At 38.9% G+C, this 20,485-nt stretch overlaps 2 protein-coding genes across 2 annotated transcripts; both read left to right on the top strand.

Moving 5' to 3' along the window:
- The first annotated feature begins 1,643 nt into the window (after nt 1-1,643).
- On the top strand, nt 1,644-2,333 carry LOC139144312 (E3 ubiquitin-protein ligase TRIM56-like). The gene has a single exon (XM_070715012.1). It carries the CDS (start codon nt 1,644-1,646, stop codon nt 2,331-2,333), a length of 690 nt encoding a protein of 229 aa, XP_070571113.1.
- A 13,789-nt stretch (nt 2,334-16,122) lies between these two features.
- On the top strand, nt 16,123-19,159 carry LOC139135967 (tripartite motif-containing protein 2-like). Its single transcript, XM_070703767.1, has one exon. It carries the CDS (start codon nt 16,148-16,150, stop codon nt 17,918-17,920), a length of 1,773 nt encoding a protein of 590 aa, XP_070559868.1. The 5' UTR covers nt 16,123-16,147; the 3' UTR covers nt 17,921-19,159.
- The last annotated feature ends 1,326 nt before the right edge of the window (nt 19,160-20,485 follow it).

Here is a 20,485-nt window from a genome sequence, read left to right on the forward strand (position 1 = left end):
ATGAGAGCCACAGTGAATGAGAGCCTCAGTAGAACGAATCTCACGCTAAATGGCCAGGTACCTGCCAAGTCGGTTTGCCTTCATCAAAGGTCCTTGAAGGTGACCCGAATTCTACACAATCTATGATCTGCGAATCTACCGGGGTCAGATTTGTTTCCACATCAGACGCTTTTATTTAAACATGTCACTACGACAGAGGTATGCGATAATGTAGGCATCGTATTAATTTGGTAGGCATACAATTAATGTTCGTTTTGTAAGATTCCATGTAGATGGGCGGAGGTTAGGTTCATGAAACTGCCTGTGATTGGTCAGGGAGCTTGACTGTTTTGTTTTGTTTGATTCGGAATACGATTGAAGTTATAAGTATGTTTTTCGTATCGCGGATTGAATGTCGCCCCTGCTGCAATATTACGGATTTTGCCGAGCGGTTCAGATCGCTCATGTCTTCCCTAGATGAATAGATATCATAGATTGTGGATTCAATGCGATCAAGAAAAAAGTGAGCTTATCAACGACTAGCACCTGACTTCTGATGTTTGACTTTCCAGCATTTCGCACTCATAGCAACTATACACCAAACAGTGTACTCTGTATACTAGTAGATGCAAATCTCTGGCGCAATTCATGCAGTTGCGATGGCGACGGTGGATGATTCTGTAAATGATCAAGTAACATTAATAAGAGCAGTTAAGACAATTTTGAAACGTGCCATTTCAACGGTGTCAGAAAGCAAACGTTAGCTTCTAATGGTGTATGGTTTTAATATCCTTTCCGGGATCTTCCTTCCTTCCGATGTAAAGCTAAAATAATTAGCTTTTCGAGAACAAAGATAAAGTACACTTGCGATATTTTTCAGACGATAGGACGTGAGAATTCAGTACATTTCGTCCAGGATACGATGCCGTATCTCTTGAAAATACTTGAATCATTGTTCTGAATGTCACCTTTTGAGTACTTTGTTACCGAGGCTAAATGAAATTGCATTTTCTGTAACCCGACTTAAGAGTGCATTTAAAACGCCTCCACCCAATTCGTTTTCCGCAACATTAGTAGCGAAGAATGATCTTGACTGATTATGATGTTTATCTGACGGGTCGTACCCCATCAAAACTTAAAAAACATCGTTTTTGGAGACATATAAATGAAACACAATGTCTTTTGGCGTAAGTTACGACAAAGTTATCCTTACCGAAATCAATTTTAAATTACCACGGTAACTTGTACGCAGCTGTCTAGAACATCTGTTCACAGAACTAATCGTGTATCCTCCGTGTGAAATTTCAAAATATTTATATCATCTACCATCTGTTCTGTACCAATTGCGTTAGAAGTATGAGCTCAGCAATTTAGGGGATAGTCTTGCATTGACGCGGTAAATGTGTTGGCAATGATGTTGGCTACGCAACTGTGTTAATGGGGTGAAAGGTGTTATCCTACACAGAGGGTCCAAATTTACATTAAACCAAACGACATGACCTTCAAGTATACAATAATAAGCATAGTGATTGGCATTGTGAACGTACACGTTTACACACATCAACATTCCATCGTTACGAATCGTTGCAGAATTTCAACTCGATTCTGATTCTAAATATGCTTTTGCTGCGGTCGACAACGAGGTCACACGTCAGCACAACAAAATGGATAAAACTCGCAAGGAATCAGATTTTCTTGCAAAGATAGACGAAAACTTTCTAGTCTGTGGCATCTGTTCGGAGAGGTACATAAATGCTAAAAGTTTGCCGTGCCAACACTTCTTCTGCGAGTTATGTCTTGGTAAACTGGTCGAGAAAACCGGGCGACTCGATTGTCCAATATGCCGTCGTACTTGCGCAGTTCCAGAGGGAGGGATGGAGAAGCTACCAAACAACTTCTTCGTCAATCAGTTAGTGGAAGAATTCCAATTACGAGAAGGAAATATGGAATCGACATTATGCGGTGGGTGCGAGTCAGAGCATGGTTGTGTCAGATGTATCGAGTGTAAAATGATTTTGTGCTCGTCCTGTGAAATTCCTCACACAAGGTTGCCGGCAACCAAGTCCCATCGCTTATTAAAGTTGGATGAGTACGTGGCGTCAAGGTTAAGTGACCCCTATGATGTGTCACCGCCTATGAGATGCTCAAAGCACGAAGTTTACCCGTTGGTTTATTACTGTGATTCATGCGATGAGGCGATATGTTTAGAGTGTACGGTCATCGACCACAGAGCACCTCAACACCATCACCGGTACTTGAAAGACGCAGCCAGAGAATATGTTGCCGAACTGGAAAAGCTGCTGGCGCAGATGGCCGAGAAAGAGGGCGAAGCGAAAGAGAGTATAGACAAATAACGCTATGAAAAGGCAGGTGCATCTGGATAGAAAGTATGAATTCGAGGAGATAAAGTTGAATTCCCATATCGACGGCATCGTTCAACAGGTACGAGAAATCGGAACACGATTATCAGAGGAGCTGAAATCTGAGTATATGTCGAGGAAGGCAGATTTGCAGGGACAAGTGAAGGAACTTCAGCGTGCAGTTAACAACTTTGCGAGTACACGCGACTACATCAAGAATCGTTCAGAATTCGGTGGCGCTGAGCAGGTGATTACTGCCAAAAAGGAAATAACGCTACGGACGATACAACTGATGAAGACACAAACAAAAACGAGAGCAAATAAGCGAGATTTATTCGAATTCATACCGGCAAATGATCTGATTGACTTAGATGTCTCCAAAATCGGTGGATCGCAGGATTAGCCAACCAATCAGTTTTCTCTGAAGTGCCAAAGCAGGCAGGTAACATTACAAGGTCAGTACCTGCTATCTATCAGGTACATACATTCCCTGTCAAGACTACTGGATCAGATAGCGAATCAGACGACAGATGTGCCGATGACAATGATAATGCTGTCGCTGCTGATGATGACACATTTCCACCGACAGGGCAGGGCGCAACTGCCATCGAGCCTCTAGGGTTTCATGGTCTTCACGGAACCAATGTAACCCTATCATTGGACCGGAAATCTGCTAACAGCAGTCGCATAAGAAACAATATTGTGTTCAGCAACAGATCAGCTAACTATGGCGAGAAAGTGAAAGTACAATTCAGTCAAAAAATGTCGTTTCTAAGGCGATCCCACGCCGACATAACATTCGGATTTACCTCAAACGATCCAAACTCACTGTTTTTGTCAAAGCTGCCACCACGCGCCATCCCTCTCCTGAAAGAAAACGACGGCTATTGGCTGCAGTGTCTCTCGAGCGCCAATAGAAAGACACGTAATATCCTTGTGTTCTGGGTGACGCAATTGGGAGAGATCAAGTACTCGATCAACGACGTCGACAAAGGAGTCGCACTGAATAACATACCAACTGTAGAACCATTGTGGGCTGTTATCGACTTTTACTCGGAAATCAAAAGTATTGAGTTAGTTTAGTGAACATCAATGTAAGAGACACAAAAGTTCCTTTCAGCAGTGCACGAAAATGTTTGATCCACACGGCATATTTATTTTGACAAAAAAGTTTTAATAGTGTTCACTATGGTCCCTCTATCACATTTAAGGCTATGCTATTATAAAGCGGTTTAAATATACAGTTGACGTATCACGCACCTCAATTTAAAGCCTTAAACCTTTCTTGAAACATTCCCTACCAAGAGAACTTTAAGCCGTTCCCTTTCGAAATAAATAAATCAAAATCAGGGGTCACCATGCAAAATGTGGCATAACGGAAAGAAATGATCCAGCTCTACGCAACTTGAAATTCATGCAATCTCTATATTAATTAAAGGGGGAGTTCTTGAAATTTTCTAGTTTAACTAAAACAAGTCGGTGAAAATTTTATTTATAAGCTTAAGAATAAGCCCCAATAAGTGGTAGACAAAAAAGGCCTCGCAAAGTTTGAGAGTCCAACCTATCTCCAAGGTGCATTCTACCTTTGTTTTAAAATCGACAATGCCCAGATGCATGTTTCATTTTAACGATATCACTTTCAAATGTAATATATATATTTTCTACGCTGTGTAGTTTTAAAACTATTTTATCTAGTCATTTAAATAGTTCTCTTTTTGGTTTTTTTTTAATTTAATGGAACGTGTTACTTTTATGGTTGTCTTGTGAATTTGCCTTGTGATGTTGTGATTGTTTTGTTTCGCAGATCTGTTAGTGGATTTACCTGTTGATCTGTGTATCAAATAAAATAAAAATGAAATAAAATAAAACTTACTCCCGGTAATTGTGATATTGTTTTTGAAAGATATATTTAGGTAGAACTATATACAGGAGTTTTAAAACTGTCTATCGTAGAACAATGAAAGAAATACTTGTACCAGATATATGATTCATTTTCATCGATTTGGGTCCTTGCAAAACAATGATGATTTTCTTCACTACACACTTGCTGATATTTCTAGCGTAAAACTCATATGAAATGGAACTAATGATAAACCAATTATTTAGATATTGATTGCGACCGTCCCCAGTCGGGCATATATGATATGATAGAATTTGTGTTTTCAGAGCTGAACCAAGCTTGCGCCCTCTCGATATAGTCAATGCGTAAATGCTGTCAAACTTTCATTGTTCTTGACAACGCAAACATTGTGTCATGTGGGTCCTATAATTCTTTATAATCTTGCAAACACTGGTTTGTATGATTTGCTGTATAGGGAGTTGCAGAGCGACGCATTGGCATTACATAGTTTAGCATACGTGTCATGACATGAATGTTCCATCTACCCCCTTAAAGCGAAAACAAGATGGCAGCAGGGAACGACGAGAAGTCATTTCTTGAGAAAATCGATGAAAATTTCCTCATATGCACCATCTGCTCGGAAAGGTATATCAAAGCCAAATGCCTTCCTTGTCTGCATACATTCTGTGAACCATGCCTGGGTCAAGTTTTGAAGAAAACCGGGAAGCTGGATTGCCCTATTTGTCGACGTACGTGTGCTGTTCCACGTGGCGGTGTTGGCATGCTGCAAAACAATTTCTTCATCAATGATCTTGTGGAGCAGTTCAAGTTACGGGAAGGAGGTAAGAGTGAATTGTCAACGAAATGTGGTGGCTGCCAGGAAAATGAAGGTGACGAGGTGAGATGCATTGAGTGTGATGTGAATTTGTGTTCAACTTGTGCACGTCCGCACAGACGAGTACCAGCAACCCGGTCACATCGACTGATGCCTCTCACTGCCTATAAAGAGGCAAAGTCCGTTCACCCCGCATCGGTGACAGTACCAATGCAGTGTGGAACGCATCAGGCTAACAAGTTGGATTATTTCTGTGTGACGTGTGATGAGGCGATTTGTCTAGAGTGTACAGTTATCGATCACAAAGCACCAGAACATAAACACCAATACCTTAAAGAGTCCGCAAAAATCTACGCCAAGGAGTTGGACAAACTGTTAACGAATTTGAATGACAAAAAAACAGGAAGTTAATGAGAGCATAAATAATGTAGATAAGACAATAACATCACTTGAGAAAAGATTCGACGAAGAGAAAAGAAAGTTGTCAATCCACATCGAAGATATCATTCACCACGTGCAAAGTATTGGAACGCAAATCACAGAGGAAATGAAATATGAGCTTGAATCTAGAAAGACAAACTTACACAGGCAAATGAAGGAACTGCAATGTATTGAGAATGATTTGACCAGCACACGTGACTACGTTCAGAATATTTCGCACTTCGGTAGCCCTGCACAGTTAATGACCGCCAAGAAAGGAATATCGTCACAAGCACAAGAACTTACAAAGTTAGAAACAAAAGAACAACCAGTAGAGAGTGATTACATTGAATTTGAAAAGGCTGATGACCTTATTGAGATAGGAGCTGCTGGCATTGGCAATGTACATGGTCTGGCAGCCCTTCCGAATGTAAACAAAACTTCGGAGCTAACCCGAAGTCAACTTGATGTGTCTACAACACCAGAAGCCCATGATCATCAAAGTACACCAGTATTTACTTCCGCGGAGGAGGTTTCTGGCGCCATTGCCAGATTGAGAGACGGTGAAGAGCAAATGCAAGGAAGATCCACAATAAGTGCTCAGTGGCAGATGAAGTTGCGATTTCATCAATGTAACCAAGGAAACGTTGTGTTTTCTTTTGATCGAAAATCGGCCATCACCTTTGGAAATCGCGCCGTAGTTTTCGGTCATAGGTCAGTTGTTCTTGGTGAGAAAATATCGTTAAGAGTCCGCGATGAGGACATTAGCGTGTGCTATCCTTCCTCCAGAATAACATCAGTAGGATTTACAAGTAAATACCCAGAAGATATTCCCACTTCATATCTAGAAGAGCTCGTGACGGGGCCGAGTCATATACAAACATTACAGGATTTTTGGCTTAAATGCATTTATGGTAATATCGATATCATCCGATTCTGGGTGCAGAAAGAAGGACATATGCTCATTGCATTGGATACCGATGACGCCACCGTACAGCGCACTGACATAAATACAAGTAAACCATTGTGGTTTGTAATTGTATGCAGTAAAAACACTAGAACAGAGATATTGTAGATGTTTAATCCAAGCCGTAACTGTAACGGGGCATGAAAGGATTATGTAAACTTAAAACTTGTATTGATGGTTCATATACAACATTATTTATCCTTTCAATTTTCAAATCTCACGATGGTCTACATACCAAATATTAAAAGGTTCAAGTATTCAAGTTTAATTGATGGCAAGGACTCATCCGTAAACCAGATACTATTTGTAAGTTTTGTTGTAGACAAAACCTGCAATAATGTGAGCAGGAATGCAACTTCTTCACATGGAATATTCTTCACCTGTTTGATTTGAAGTGGAGTGACTTTGGCGTGTATGCATATAATCCATTTAATAGTCTTTCGACAAGTCGACTGCTGTTCACATGTCTTGTTTGAAAGCTATATCAAAAAAGTAGGTGAACAAAATTGAGAATTTATTGAAATAACATGTCCTGTTTATTCGAGTCTTTCATTGAATGTACTATGCTGTATGAGCGTGTGTAGAAAATTGGCTGTGTTCTATAGATATCTCGGAATAAATTATAAATAAATTGTATACATTCACCTCTTTGATCCTGAGATATAATATATTTAATAACACAAATTAACCAGAAGCTATCTTGACTCCTAAAATGGGTGTAAATATGGTGTCAAAACATTCCTTACAGACAACCGCATAAATATTTTGTATTCGTGCGAGGAAAAAGAGGTATAATGTGTGAACAAGAATGCCGTTCCGTTGTTTTAAGGTGAAAAGGAAGCAGAGAAAACGATTGATACTTTTGACTGATATTTTCAACATTTTGATTGAACAAGATGAGATATAGTCAGGTACCACAAATTTGCATACATTCATATATGGAATACACGGTAGTGACATTGTGTAAATATTTTAAAAATCAAGCCCCAAATCATTAAAGTCTAGCTGTCAAGGGTTTATTGCGATGATATATGTTTTCAATTCGAATATGCGAATGTAATTCTGTCTATCGGCCTAGCATACGATTGCAGCGTATACAGCCAAAAATTCATATACCAAAGGACACATATGAAGTAAAGTGTAGGCTGGTCGTTCCCATAGAATAAAATCAGAGGTTAAATGGTTATCGTGTACAATAAGAAATTATGACACTTTTGCAGGTGTTGTTTGCTGACATACTTCAGTGTGTCGACTGTCAACTTCAAGCAGTATGTATCGAGCTTATCAATCTGGTTCAGTCAATACTGCACCAGGCTATTTGCCTAACCCTAGTGTGACCTAATGTCTTTGTTTGCTTTAGAATGTTTAATGTCGTATTAAATCCCTCTGTTGTCAACCATTTACTATGATTATAACTTTTGTATAATTTTAAAATTACAAACCCTCTTCAAATAAACTGTTGTTTTATTTACCTCTTATTTTTAATTATCTTTATTTGTGGTAGGATGGAAAATTGTACCTATTAAGTTATTTTATACTGAGCAAGAAAATAATTTACGATACGATGTCACAACGATGTGAGATAACTTATCAATGAAAAAACACGAGCACGTGCAGCATCAGCTGAATGGTTATTTTTGTTAGGAACGAAACAGATCTCATCAAGCCAGAGCAAATAACCTATTGGAGATGTTTCTGAGCATAATTTTATACTGATGTATTTAAAACTCGTATCCGTAATTTTTCTATAAAAACATTGATGAAGGATTGGGATGTATTGTGTAAGTGTTTTGTTTCCGCACATCTTCATGCATGTCAGTTTTTGAAGTGACCGACGAGACGTTTGGTCACAAGAGCAATTACGTCGAACGATGTCATATCAGAACGCCGCATATAGACTGAGATAAGAGGAAAATTAACAAAAATAATTTAACTGAAATCTCATAACTTTATTATTAATATACACCAAAGAATGACTCTCGTGTATTACAATTTATTATCGAAGCAACTGTTTGTATCATCCTTTATCAATGGATATAATCTGACGATGTTAATATTCTACAAATGAGATATCGACAAGTCATGGCTGGCTATGATTGATCTATTCAAATCGAGATGTCTAATCTTTAAAGACCGATAATATACTTCTTCAAATAAAAGACAGCTTACATCTTGAGAAATAAAAAATACATTTCAATGGTATAGCATACGTCAAGCAATTATCTACATATATCTCATCCCTTAAGGTAGAACGCACCTCGGATTCACAAATTTCGACGCTCAAACTTTTACAATTCTTTTCTGATATACCACTTGTGGGGGTTCATTTTACAGCTCTTGGTACAAGTAAAACTTTCCACTGGCTTAGTTTTTCGAAATTTCAAAATTTTGTCCTTCTCCATAGAGTTCACACAGGGATGGCGGCCATTTTTCAATGTCAATTATCGGTAAATCTTTTTGTATTTGTTTCTCTAGTACCAAAATTTGCACGCTAACCCTGATTTTTATTTTTAATTTGAAGAGAATGGTTGAATGATTTCTTGACGAAAGTGAGAGCAAAAGTTCAAGTCTTTCACTTTCGAGGCGGAACTACCTTAAAGAGTGTAACACACTACAATTTGTCATGACTATCCTTTGACAAAAGGTGTGATGTGACGTCCATTTTAATAAAAAAAATGCTAGTCCTTGAACTGCATAGAAAGATGTAGACGAGTCAGATTATCAACTGTTGTTTTCGGACTTTTGATCCCGTTTGCTACGGCAACACGAGTTCTGGGCTCTCCGTTTTTTGTCATTTTCTGCACGTTTGCGTTGAAAATTTGGCTGCTCGATTCGTCTCTTGAAAGTTTGTTCGAACGCCTCATCCCGCTGATTTTGTTTGTACACATCGGCGGAGACTTTTCACGATAGTTTTTAAGTGCCCACTCTTGAAAATGGCCGATAATGACGTGCGCACTGAATGGACTTCGGTTGGCCATCATCGTTAGCCTGAACGTCGTGAGTTCACGTTTTTCATCTTCGAACGCTCTTTTATTGAATTTTGGGAATCAAGAAAGTATCTTTTGACCTTTGAAGAATTATATAATTGCTTGATTCAAGAAATTCATTGCGACAATTTGATTTCTGTAAACAGTGCAAAAAGTTCGTGCCTTGTGGCGCATTCATGTCAGAGACAGGCAATCCTGGTATCTATCACCCTGCGAGGAAGATCTGCCGACATTTTTGAACACAACCCTTTTTCATTTGCAACCAGAATGCGTGCTTTTGGAGCAACCCGAATTCGAGTGAAGAATCTGTTGACGATATTGCCCTTCGCGACGAACTCGCAGAACAAGGCTGTAACATTATGTCTGGCATTTCTCGATAAAGAATCAGATACAATGGCAAGTTAACAAACTGTGACCGAGTGGTTTTTGCAAGAGTTGCAAGCCGGTGAGTCTCTTCCTCGAACTGGAATGAGCGTCTGTTGTTTTCAAATTCGCGTCTTCCATCCTGGGCAGAACGTCTCCGCCAGGAGACCTGCCTACCCAGAAGATCCACGCTCTCCCTATTCAACACCGCATCAACAACCTTCGATGGTCAAGCGTAAATCTAATCATTGACAAGAAACCAGCGATGTCGATAATATTACCTCTCATGATTCTGCTCTGCGACACAGCAAAAGCTCAGATTCATCGTCATCTCAATCTTATCGTCGACGTAGCAATAGACAACAGAGACAATCTCAGGAATTTCACAACACAGAAGTAAGTCCTACTACTGAAAGTTTACAGGTTATCGATGACGCACGCCATTGCTCCGAATGAAAATGATTTAGCAGATACTTCAAATGCAGATTTTATGGATGGCAAGGGCTCTTTATCAGATTCTTCCTGCAGTTCAGAAACTGCATGTCCAACTTCAGCAACTTCAATCTCTCCACCAGAAGTTAACGAATTTAACAATGAGAGTGACTCTAGTTTTTCACGTCAAGGACGGCAGTCTAACACTGGTTTGTCAGGTAATAAGATTCCACACAAAATTTCAAGTTTCTTTAAATCAAGTCAGAGATCTAAAGTAAAGGTTAAACAAAAAGAAGCAAACATCGCACTAAGGAAGGAACGTATCTGGACTCGTTCGAAAACAAAGAAGTAAAATATGAATTTTGAGAATAAATAGATGAAGCTAAAGCTGTCTATTGCTGTGATTAACACAGCGAGGTATTTAATCTGTCATTATGGATTTCTTGAATATAATCTCCATTAATGTCAACGAATTTCTTTCATTGGATCAAACGTCAAAAAGTAGACTTATGTCTACTACAAGAAACACACATTACATCAGCACAAAATTCTGCGGAACAAAGAAAAAGAAAGCGCAATCAGCTTGAAAATGATCCGAAGATTCTCGAGAATAAGTTAGATGAAATTCTTGATTCTAAATTTCTTGATCTATATAACATACTGAAACAAGAAATCCAACTACAATATAATGAACAGCTTGCGTTCTCAATGGCATTAAATATGGATTCATCAAACTATTGGGCTTACGAACGAGAGGAAGTTTGCAGAGTTTAATTATAAAATTATGTACAATATTCTTCCGAATGGCCTAAATCTTTTACTGTAGAAAATTGAAACCGGTGGGAAATGTAAAATTTGCAATGCGACTGATTCATACGAACACATGTTTCTTGATTGCAAAAGGCTTGCTCTATTCTGGCAGCAGGTTAATTGTTTGCTGTTAAAACTTGATATTTAAATATCTGTAGATTTCTACATCATTGTATTAGGTTATAAACCTGCTCATGAATCTTTGTTGATTAGAGTTGTCAACTTAGTCATCACGCTTGCAAAGTATTGTATCTTTTCTTCATGAATCGTGGGGGCATTTTAGAAAAGACAACGAGTGCCAAAAATCGGTGCTATCGTACGATTTGTTTCAAAACTACTTGCATTTTAGTTCAGAAATTTAATAACTATCGAAAGATTTTTTGTCTTTTGGAAAAGAATACTTGTGAAATTTCAGATAAGATTGTACAGGAAAATAGATACAACATTATCAATGACTGTAAATATGAGTCCATTTTTTCTTCTTGAACAATTAATAATATATTACGGAGAAATAAAGTCTGTGTAGTATATACCAACGAAAATTAATTAAAACTATCACACTATCTCTCTTAATAAAATGGGGTTGTTTTCGAATGAAAAATAAAAGCTGTTGGTAATGGATGTGTCAATCAAACAGAAACAGGTAAACTAATTTGCATCTACGTCATCGAATATGAATTGCTATCAGACTGACTTAGGGACAAAGTACACACTATCAAATTACAGATGAACACGTTAAATTCACAATGGCGACTGCTGAGCATAAGGTGGGACTTTTGACACAGATCAACGAAAATTTCCTAGTTTGTGCAGTTTGCTCGGAAAGATACGATAATGCTAAGAGTCTACCGTGTCTGCACAGCTTCTGTGAGTCGTGTCTGAGCAGTCTGGTGAAGAAAATTGGCAGCCTGATTTGCCCGCTGTGTCGGTGTGCCTGCGAGGTTCCCTCGGAGGGTGTTTCCGGGCTACCGAACAACTTTTATGTGAATGAATTGGTTGAGATCTTCAAACTACGAGAGGAAGGGGGTCAGCAAGTGACGAAATGTGGCGGTTGTGAAAAGGTTGGCGTTGAAGTGAGATGCAATGAGTGTGATATATTTCTGTGCTCCGCCTGTGTACGTCCTCATCGAAGGCTTTCTGCAACCAGGTCTCATAATCTCACACCATTCGTCGAATACCACGCATCAAAGTCCAACAATTCTTCACCCACGGTGCCCCCAGGGCACGAAAACTGCCCCAAGCACAACAATCAGCCATTGAGTTACTACTGCGACAAGTGTGATGAGGCCATATGCCTCGAGTGCACCGTGGTCGACCACAGAGCAACCGAACACAAGTTCCGATACCTTAAAGACGCGGCCGCGACCTTCATTAAAGATTTGGAGCGGCTAGTCGGGAGGATCGAATTGAAGGTAAATGAAGCAAGAGAGAGCTTGGAGCGTATTAACGGGAGCGTAGAGGCCCTCAATGTTAGGTATGATCAAGAAAAGAGAATCCTTAACACCCATATTGGAGAAATAGTAAAACAATTGAAAGACATAGGAACACTATTTGAAGGTCACATTACATCAGCATATGAATCACGTAAGAAAGACTTAGATAAAAGCGTTAAAGAACTTGAATTCGTAAAATCAAACTTGGAGGGCGTACGTGACTACATCACAAAATTATCGAACTCCAGTGGCGTTACACAGTTAATGAGTGCTAAGAAAGCGATAACACTGCAGAGTGAGGCACTTTTGCGGACAGAAACGATTGTAAATCCCAAAGACGTCGATTTTGTGGAGTTTGTAGCATCTGGAGACTTTGCTAACCTAGATAGCTCCAAAGTAGGACGCCTCTTCGGAACGGTTGATGGACAGAACGCCTTTGAAGTCGCAAATCCTGCGGGGAGAAGATTTTTCAAGCGCGGGTCATTACCAGTCGATTACCATGCACGTGTTCGCGGACATTTAAATGTAGAGAAAGTGAACGATGTGGACACTAGACGAAAGAGTCTGGCTAAAAGTCTGCAGAACGTATACCTGCGAAATGAAACCGAAGACATTTCGGCCGTGGTTAGTGATCTCACTCCTAGACGCAGAAACTCTTTCCAATTTCATGGTTGCCATGGTTCCAATGTAACATTGTCACCCGACCGCCAATCTGCACAGAGCAAAAACACTGGTAATAACATTGTTTTCAGTCACAGATCGGTCGGAGAAGGCGAGAAAATAGCGTTTAAATTCAAAGATAATAAGTCACTGTTCAGACGCTCGCGTGCGCAGATATTCTTCGGCTTCACAACAACTAATCCGGACTCAATCATTGCGTCAGAACTACCCGTGTGTGCCGTCCCCGAGTTACAGACCAAAGCTGGCTACTGGCTGGCGTGTTTGCCAAACGATCGCCGCAAAGTTGAGAATACTGTGGTGTTCTGGGTGAAGCGTACAGGAGAGATGAAGTATTCCATCAATGGTGTCGAAAAAGAAGTCTCCTGTGATGACGTCATCGTTGATTCCAAGGAACCAGTATGGGCCATCGTTGATTTCTACTCACGGATTGAATGTATCAAGTTGTTATGAAGTGGCCCTAAATACTCTCTTAATAAAGATATAATTATTTTCACAATACTCTTGCTTATAAACAACAAAACTGATGTTCCTGCGATTTCTTGGCAAAAAGTTTTGATATGGCGTACACCATTCAATATACATGAATATTTTCTTGATAATGGGTCGTTCTCATCAAATTAGAACACCCTGACAATGTTCCTCGGAGATTTTGAATGTAATGAGTAATATATAATTGTTGCGCTTCATGCAGGATATGCGTAACACCCTGGCTATTTCCACATGTTCATAAATTGAAAGCCAAACCATTGTAAATAAATACTTGTGTCGTCGGGAGTCGGATCATCGGACGTTAAATGGAGAAACAAACACCAAGTATTTTGCCAACACATGTATTTTCTTGATAATCAATACTGGATATAACATGGCCACTCCATGGGCACTACACATGTTGCACTGTGAAAATATTTAGTTATTTTGCATATTTCGCTTTCAAAATAACCGCTACTCAAAAATTAGCAGGCATGTTACCATGAATGTTTTCACTTCTTGCCGTCTTACGCTCATATTTTAGACTTAGACTTATGTAATGCAAGAGCTGTGATTGACTGAAGTTTTGAATCTTTTTGCCGGTGCTAAAGTGCCGTCTTCAAGAAGAGACAAGTAGAAAATTGTCTATATGTTTATGGTAACATACTGGCTTATATTTGACTGTGTTGCTCAATGTTCCCAGTCCTTTGCAGTTTGTTCTTATTGTGTACAGTATCCCATGATTCTCCTTTTTTAAAGTAATGTAACGATATCGATACATCGATTTGGTAATAAATATACTGGACTGAGCATGTTTGAAGTAATTGGAACTTTGACACAAGTACATTAAATGTATATATTGTATGCAAGTATAATATATGTATATACCTCTGCAGTGAACGAGAGCTATAGTACGACGAATGTCAAGTCAGCTTGCCTTCATCAAAGGCGATTCATTAAAGGTCCTTGAGGGTGACCAGAGAGCTACACAAAACATGATCTGCTTGTTTGCCGGGATCACACTTTTGACTCCATATCAGACGCTTGTATTTACACATGTCACTGCGACAGAGGTATGCGATAATGAAGGCATCGTATTAATTTGGTAGGCGTACAATTTTCGTTTTGTTGGATTCTACAAAAAGCGGGCGGAGGCAGCTTCATGGAAGAGCCTGTGACTGGTCAAGGAGCTTGACTGTTTTGTTTGATTCGGAATACGATTGTAGTGCTAAGTATGTTCTTTGTATCGCAGAATAAAGATCGCCTCTGCTGCAATATTGCGGATTTTGATGAGCGGTTCAGATCGCTCATGTCTTCCCTAGATGACTAGATATCGTAGATTGTGGTTTCAAATGCGATCAAGAATTACTGAATTTATCTACGGCTAGCACCTAACTTCTGATGTTCGACTTTCCAGTATTTCGCACTCATAGCAACTATACACCAAAAAGTGTTCTCTGTATAACTAGTAGATGCAAATCACTGGCGCCATTCATGCAATTGCTACGGTGACGGTTGATGATTCTGTAAACTATCAAGTAACATAAAGAAGAGCAGTTAAGACAGTTTTAAAATGTGGTAATTCAACGGTGTCAGACAACTTCTCACGGTGTCTTGATTCAATGTCTTTTCTCGGATCTTCCTTCTATGTGACACACTGCAAAGGTAACATTAGTTGTGATATATTTAGCTTTTCAAGAAAAGTAACTGTTATAGATACATGGTATCACAAAGATAAAGTACATTTCCAATATTCATAGAGACGATTGGACCAGACAATTTGGTACATTTTACCCAGGATACAAATGCCGCATCCCTTGAAACTAATTGAATCCTATACATAATTAATAGTTCCCGAATACCACCTTTTGTTACTAAGGCAAATGAAATGGTATTTCTGTAACCCGACTTGGTGTATTTAAAACGCCCCGACCCCATTTTGTTTTCCGCACCTTTGAAAGCAAAGAATGATTTTGACAGATACTGATGTTAAACTGACTGGTCAAAAATAAAATAAAGCAACCGTTACCGGCGGCCCTACCCAATTTTCTGGAGGCATGTCAATGGAAACACGTTTTTTATCGTAAGATACGACAGTTATCCTTACTTAAGTCCCTGTTACATTTCAACGGTTACTATTATGCAGCTGTCTACAACATCTGTTCATAGAACTAATGGCGCATGGCAGTATCCTCCTTGTGAAATTTAACAATATTCAGTTTATGTGCTATCTGCTCTGTACCTATTTGGCTGAAGTATGAGTGTGATAACTTTTGGGATAATCATCCGTTGAATTTGAAATTGTGACGACGGGGTGTGCTGAGCAACTGTGTTAATGAAGTGAAAAACGTTATCCCACACAGAGGGTCCAAATTTACATTAAACAAAACGAGAGGACGGTAAAATATACAAAATTAACCATTGTGATTGGCATCGTGAACGCGCACGTTTACTACCACCAAGATTCCATCGATAAGACTCTTTACAAAATTAAACAAGATTCTAATTCTAAATAAACACTCTACTTTGCTCCGGTCGAGAACGAGGTCCCACGTCAGCACAACAAAAAGAAATGGATGAAGCTCGCAAAGAATCAGCTTTTCTTGCGAAGATAGGCGAAAACTTTCTAGTTTGTGGCATCTGCTCGGAGAGGTACGTAAATGCTAAGAATTTGCCGTGTCTACACTTCTTCTGCGAGTCATGCCTTGGCCATCTAGTCGAGAAAACCGGGCGACTCGATTGTCCGATATGCCGTCGTACTTGCGCAGTTCCAGATGGAGGGGTGGAGAAGCTGCCAAACAACTTTTTCGTCAATCAGTTAGTGGAAGAATTCCAATTGCGGGAAGATAATATGGAATCGACTTTATGCGGTGGGTGCGGGTTAGAGCATTGTACTGTAAGGTGTGTTCAGTGTGAAATTTTTTTGTGCTCGTCCTGTGAAATTCCACACAGAAGGTTGTCGGCAACCAAGTCCCATTGCTTATTAAAGTTGGATGAGTACATGGCTCCAAAGTCCAGTAGCCCCGGTGTTGTGTCACTGCCTATGAAGTGTTCAAAGCACAAAGTTCACCCGTTGATTTATTACTGTGATTCATGCGACGAGGCGATATGTTTCGAGTGTACGGTCATCGACCACAGAGCACCGAAGCACCATCACCGGTACTTGAAAGACGCCGCCACAGAATATGTCGCCCAACTGAAAAAGCTGCTGGCCGAGATGGCCGAGAAAGAGGGCGAAGCGAAAGAGAGTTTAGACAACGCTACGGAAAGGCAGGAGCATCTGGATAGAAAGTATGAATTCGAGGAGATAAAGTTGAATTGCCATGTCGACGGAATCGTTCAACAGGTACGAGAAATCGGAACACGATTATCAGAGGAGCTAAAATCTGAGTATATGTCGAGGAAGGCAGATTTGCAGGGACACGTGAAGGAACTTCAGCGTACAGTTAACAACTTTACGAGTACACGCGACTACATCAAGAATCTTGCGGACTTTGGTGACGCTGAGCAGCTGATGACCGCTAAGAAAGGAATAACGCTACGGTCGCTACAACTGATGAAGACACTAACAAAAACGAAAGCAAATAAGCGAGATTTATTCGAATTCATACCGGCAAATGATCTGATTGACTTAGACGTCTCAAAAATCGGTGGAATTGCAGGATTAGCCAACCAATCAGTTTTAGCTGAAGTGCCTAAGCAGATAGGTAACAGAACAAAGTCATTACCCGCTGTCTATCGGGTACATGCATTCCATATGAAGAGTCTTGGATCAGATAGCGAATCAGATGACAGACCTGACGACGACGACGATGATGATGATGATGATGATGATACCTCTCCATCAAAAGAGAAGGGGGCCATTGCCATCGAACCTCTAGAGTTTCACAGACTTCACGGAACCAATGTAACATTATCATTGGAGAGGACATCTGCTCACAGCAGTTGCCTTGGAAACAATATTGTTTTCGGCAACAGACCGGTTGACTGTTGCGAGAAAGTGAAGGTAAAATTCAATCAAAAAATCTCGTTTCTGAGGCGATCCCACGCCGACATAACATTCGGATTTACCTCAAACGATCCAAATGCTCTGTTTTTGTCCAAGCTGCCACCACGCGCGATCCCTATCCTCAACGAAAACGACGGCTATTGGCTGCAGTGTCTCCCGAGCGCCAATAGAAAGACGTGTAATATCCTAGTGTTCTGGGTGACGCAAGAGGGAGAGTTGAGGTATACCATCAACGACGTCGACAAAGGAGTCGCAATTAAGAACATACCAACTGTAGAACCATTGTGGGCTGTTATCGACTTTTACTCAGAAATCAAAAGTATCGAGTTAGTGTAGTGAACATCAATCTCAGAGACACAAAACATTTCTTTCAGCAGTGCACTAATCTGTTTGGCAACTGGGCATATCTATTTTGAAAAAAAAATGAGGTTAAAATTCTATTCGCATTTCAGGCGAAGCAATCTTTAAGCGGTTGAAATGAATAGCTTAGGTATTACTCGCCTCGAAATTAAAGACCTTAAACTTTTATTGAAGCATTTTGTGAGAAAACTTTAAGCCATTTCATTTCTGAGTAAAAATATATAAAAATCAAGTATCACAATGCAAACTTTGGCACTAGAGAAAGAAATGATCCAGTATTTCACGCAGCTTAAAATTTAAGTCATCCTTGTATTAACTCTATTGAGAGTTCTTGCAATATTGGATTTTAAAACAAAAACCAGTAGGTGAGTATTGTTTTAGCTTCAAAGCCTTGAAAGTCCCCGTAAGTGGCAGACCAAAAACGCCTCGCAAAGTTTGAGAGTCAAACCTGACCCGGAGTGCATTCTACCCTAATGTTTGCATTCGTTCCAGCGTTCCATTAGTTGTAACTTCATAGTGTATTTTCCACCACTTTTATTCTACTCTATATATCTAAATACGTTACGTAAAACTTTTAAACAAGCTTCTATGTGTGTGATACAAAATTTTTTTGTCGGAATCTTCAGTTCGTATTAGATTTTAATCGTCAATCGTACCGCTGCATATTGTGCACAACACATTATGTTAGCAAGATGAATACTTGGATTTTAATATATCTCACTTAAAAGAAGAACAAATGTGATTGTCTACAAAAACGACGAAAGAGAATTATTATAAATTTCGACTATTGTCTTTACAAGGTCTATATTTACCAGGATAATATATACAAATAGTACGTAATCCTATATTTCGACGTTAAGGACTTAGTATCTTCGTCTTCTGTGTACACACTATGTGTACTCATATTATACACCCGTCTGAAACGAAGATTTCAGTTTCTTGTTTTATGTGACAAAAGAAAGTAATATATGGCTCACACAGTTAACATACTATAAAGAATGTCTATTTTGAACTTCAAAGTCGCTAAATATGTTGTTTTCAATTAATTTGTGTATACTATTGGTTTACTTCGTTTGTGCAGTTTAAGGTTTATGGTGTCAGAGGCTGTTCTGTGGCGTGTCTGAAAAAAGAAAAATCCTCTGACACGATTTGAACTAATTTGGAATAATTGAATATTCATTTTCCAAGTTTCTCAAAAATGTTTGGTGCCTTATAGCCGAGTGTTGCAATATTATAAATTAGTCATAAAACAAGTATATTACTTAAAAGAAAGAAGATGAGCTTAGATTTGCAGATTAAACGCACATTACTTCACCATCCAATTATCCCAATTTAGTTCCAATCGTGTTTTGATTCATTTTAGCGGCTTGGTCTCAATAAAAATGTATTCAAGCATTTTCTTATTTACTCAATCTTTTGTTTCCCACAGTTCTTCTTACTTTTATTCTGCTCCTAGAAGTCAACGAGATTAGGTGCATTACCTAGAGACATCCACAGATACGTACATAACATAACATAACATTACATTACATTACATACATTACATTACACATTACATTAAACATTACTTACATTCATACATACATACATACATACATACATACATAAATACATACATACATACATACATACATACATACATACATACATACATACATACATACATACATACACACACACACACATACACACATACACACACATACATACATACATACATACATACATACATACATACATACATACATACATACATACATACATACATACATACATACATACATACATACATACAATACATACATACATACATACATACATACATACATACATACATACATACATACATACATACATACATACAACATTGCATGATCTACTCAAATGTGCAGTATTTTTACAGCAATCTTATTGAAAATCATGCAAGTACTTACCTCAACTAAAATGCATTACGACATTACTTAAATATATTTCTTGCCCCGTCAGTTTCCCAATACACAAAGCAAATATCCATTACACACAATAGTGTAAAAAACACAGAATCGGTTTTATGGTCATTCACATATGAAAAGTTCTTAACTACCTCAAAATTGAACTTCATTAATGCCATTTTCAGTAAATAAGAAGATATATAAACCCTTGTTATTAGCTTGCGTATTCACACACGTGAGCTAATGTTGTACCAAAGCCTGTCTGTCTATCTGTGTCTATTTGTGTGTCTGTCTATCGACAAGATATTCTAGAATGGCTTATCATCATCAGATGGGAATCAAATCTGGTACCTTGGTTCTGTTTGAGAATGGCGGGAAATGATTATTTCTTGATGGTGGTGGCTTTTATGATGAATACAAACTTTCGGATGAGATTAATGTCTTCCAGCATATTTTATATCACCTACTTAGTAATTTGCATATTTAATGGCCTTTACAGAGTAGGGATGTAAGACTGGAACGACATTATGAAAGGATAAAATTTGCTGTGTTGATTATATGTACAGTAGTGAACTTGAAGACATTTTATTACATTTATGTTAGAAAATCG

The sequence above is a fragment of the Ptychodera flava genome, chromosome 1 (assembly GCF_041260155.1).
Source record: "Ptychodera flava strain L36383 chromosome 1, AS_Pfla_20210202, whole genome shotgun sequence".
Taxonomy (NCBI): Eukaryota; Metazoa; Hemichordata; class Enteropneusta; family Ptychoderidae; genus Ptychodera; species Ptychodera flava.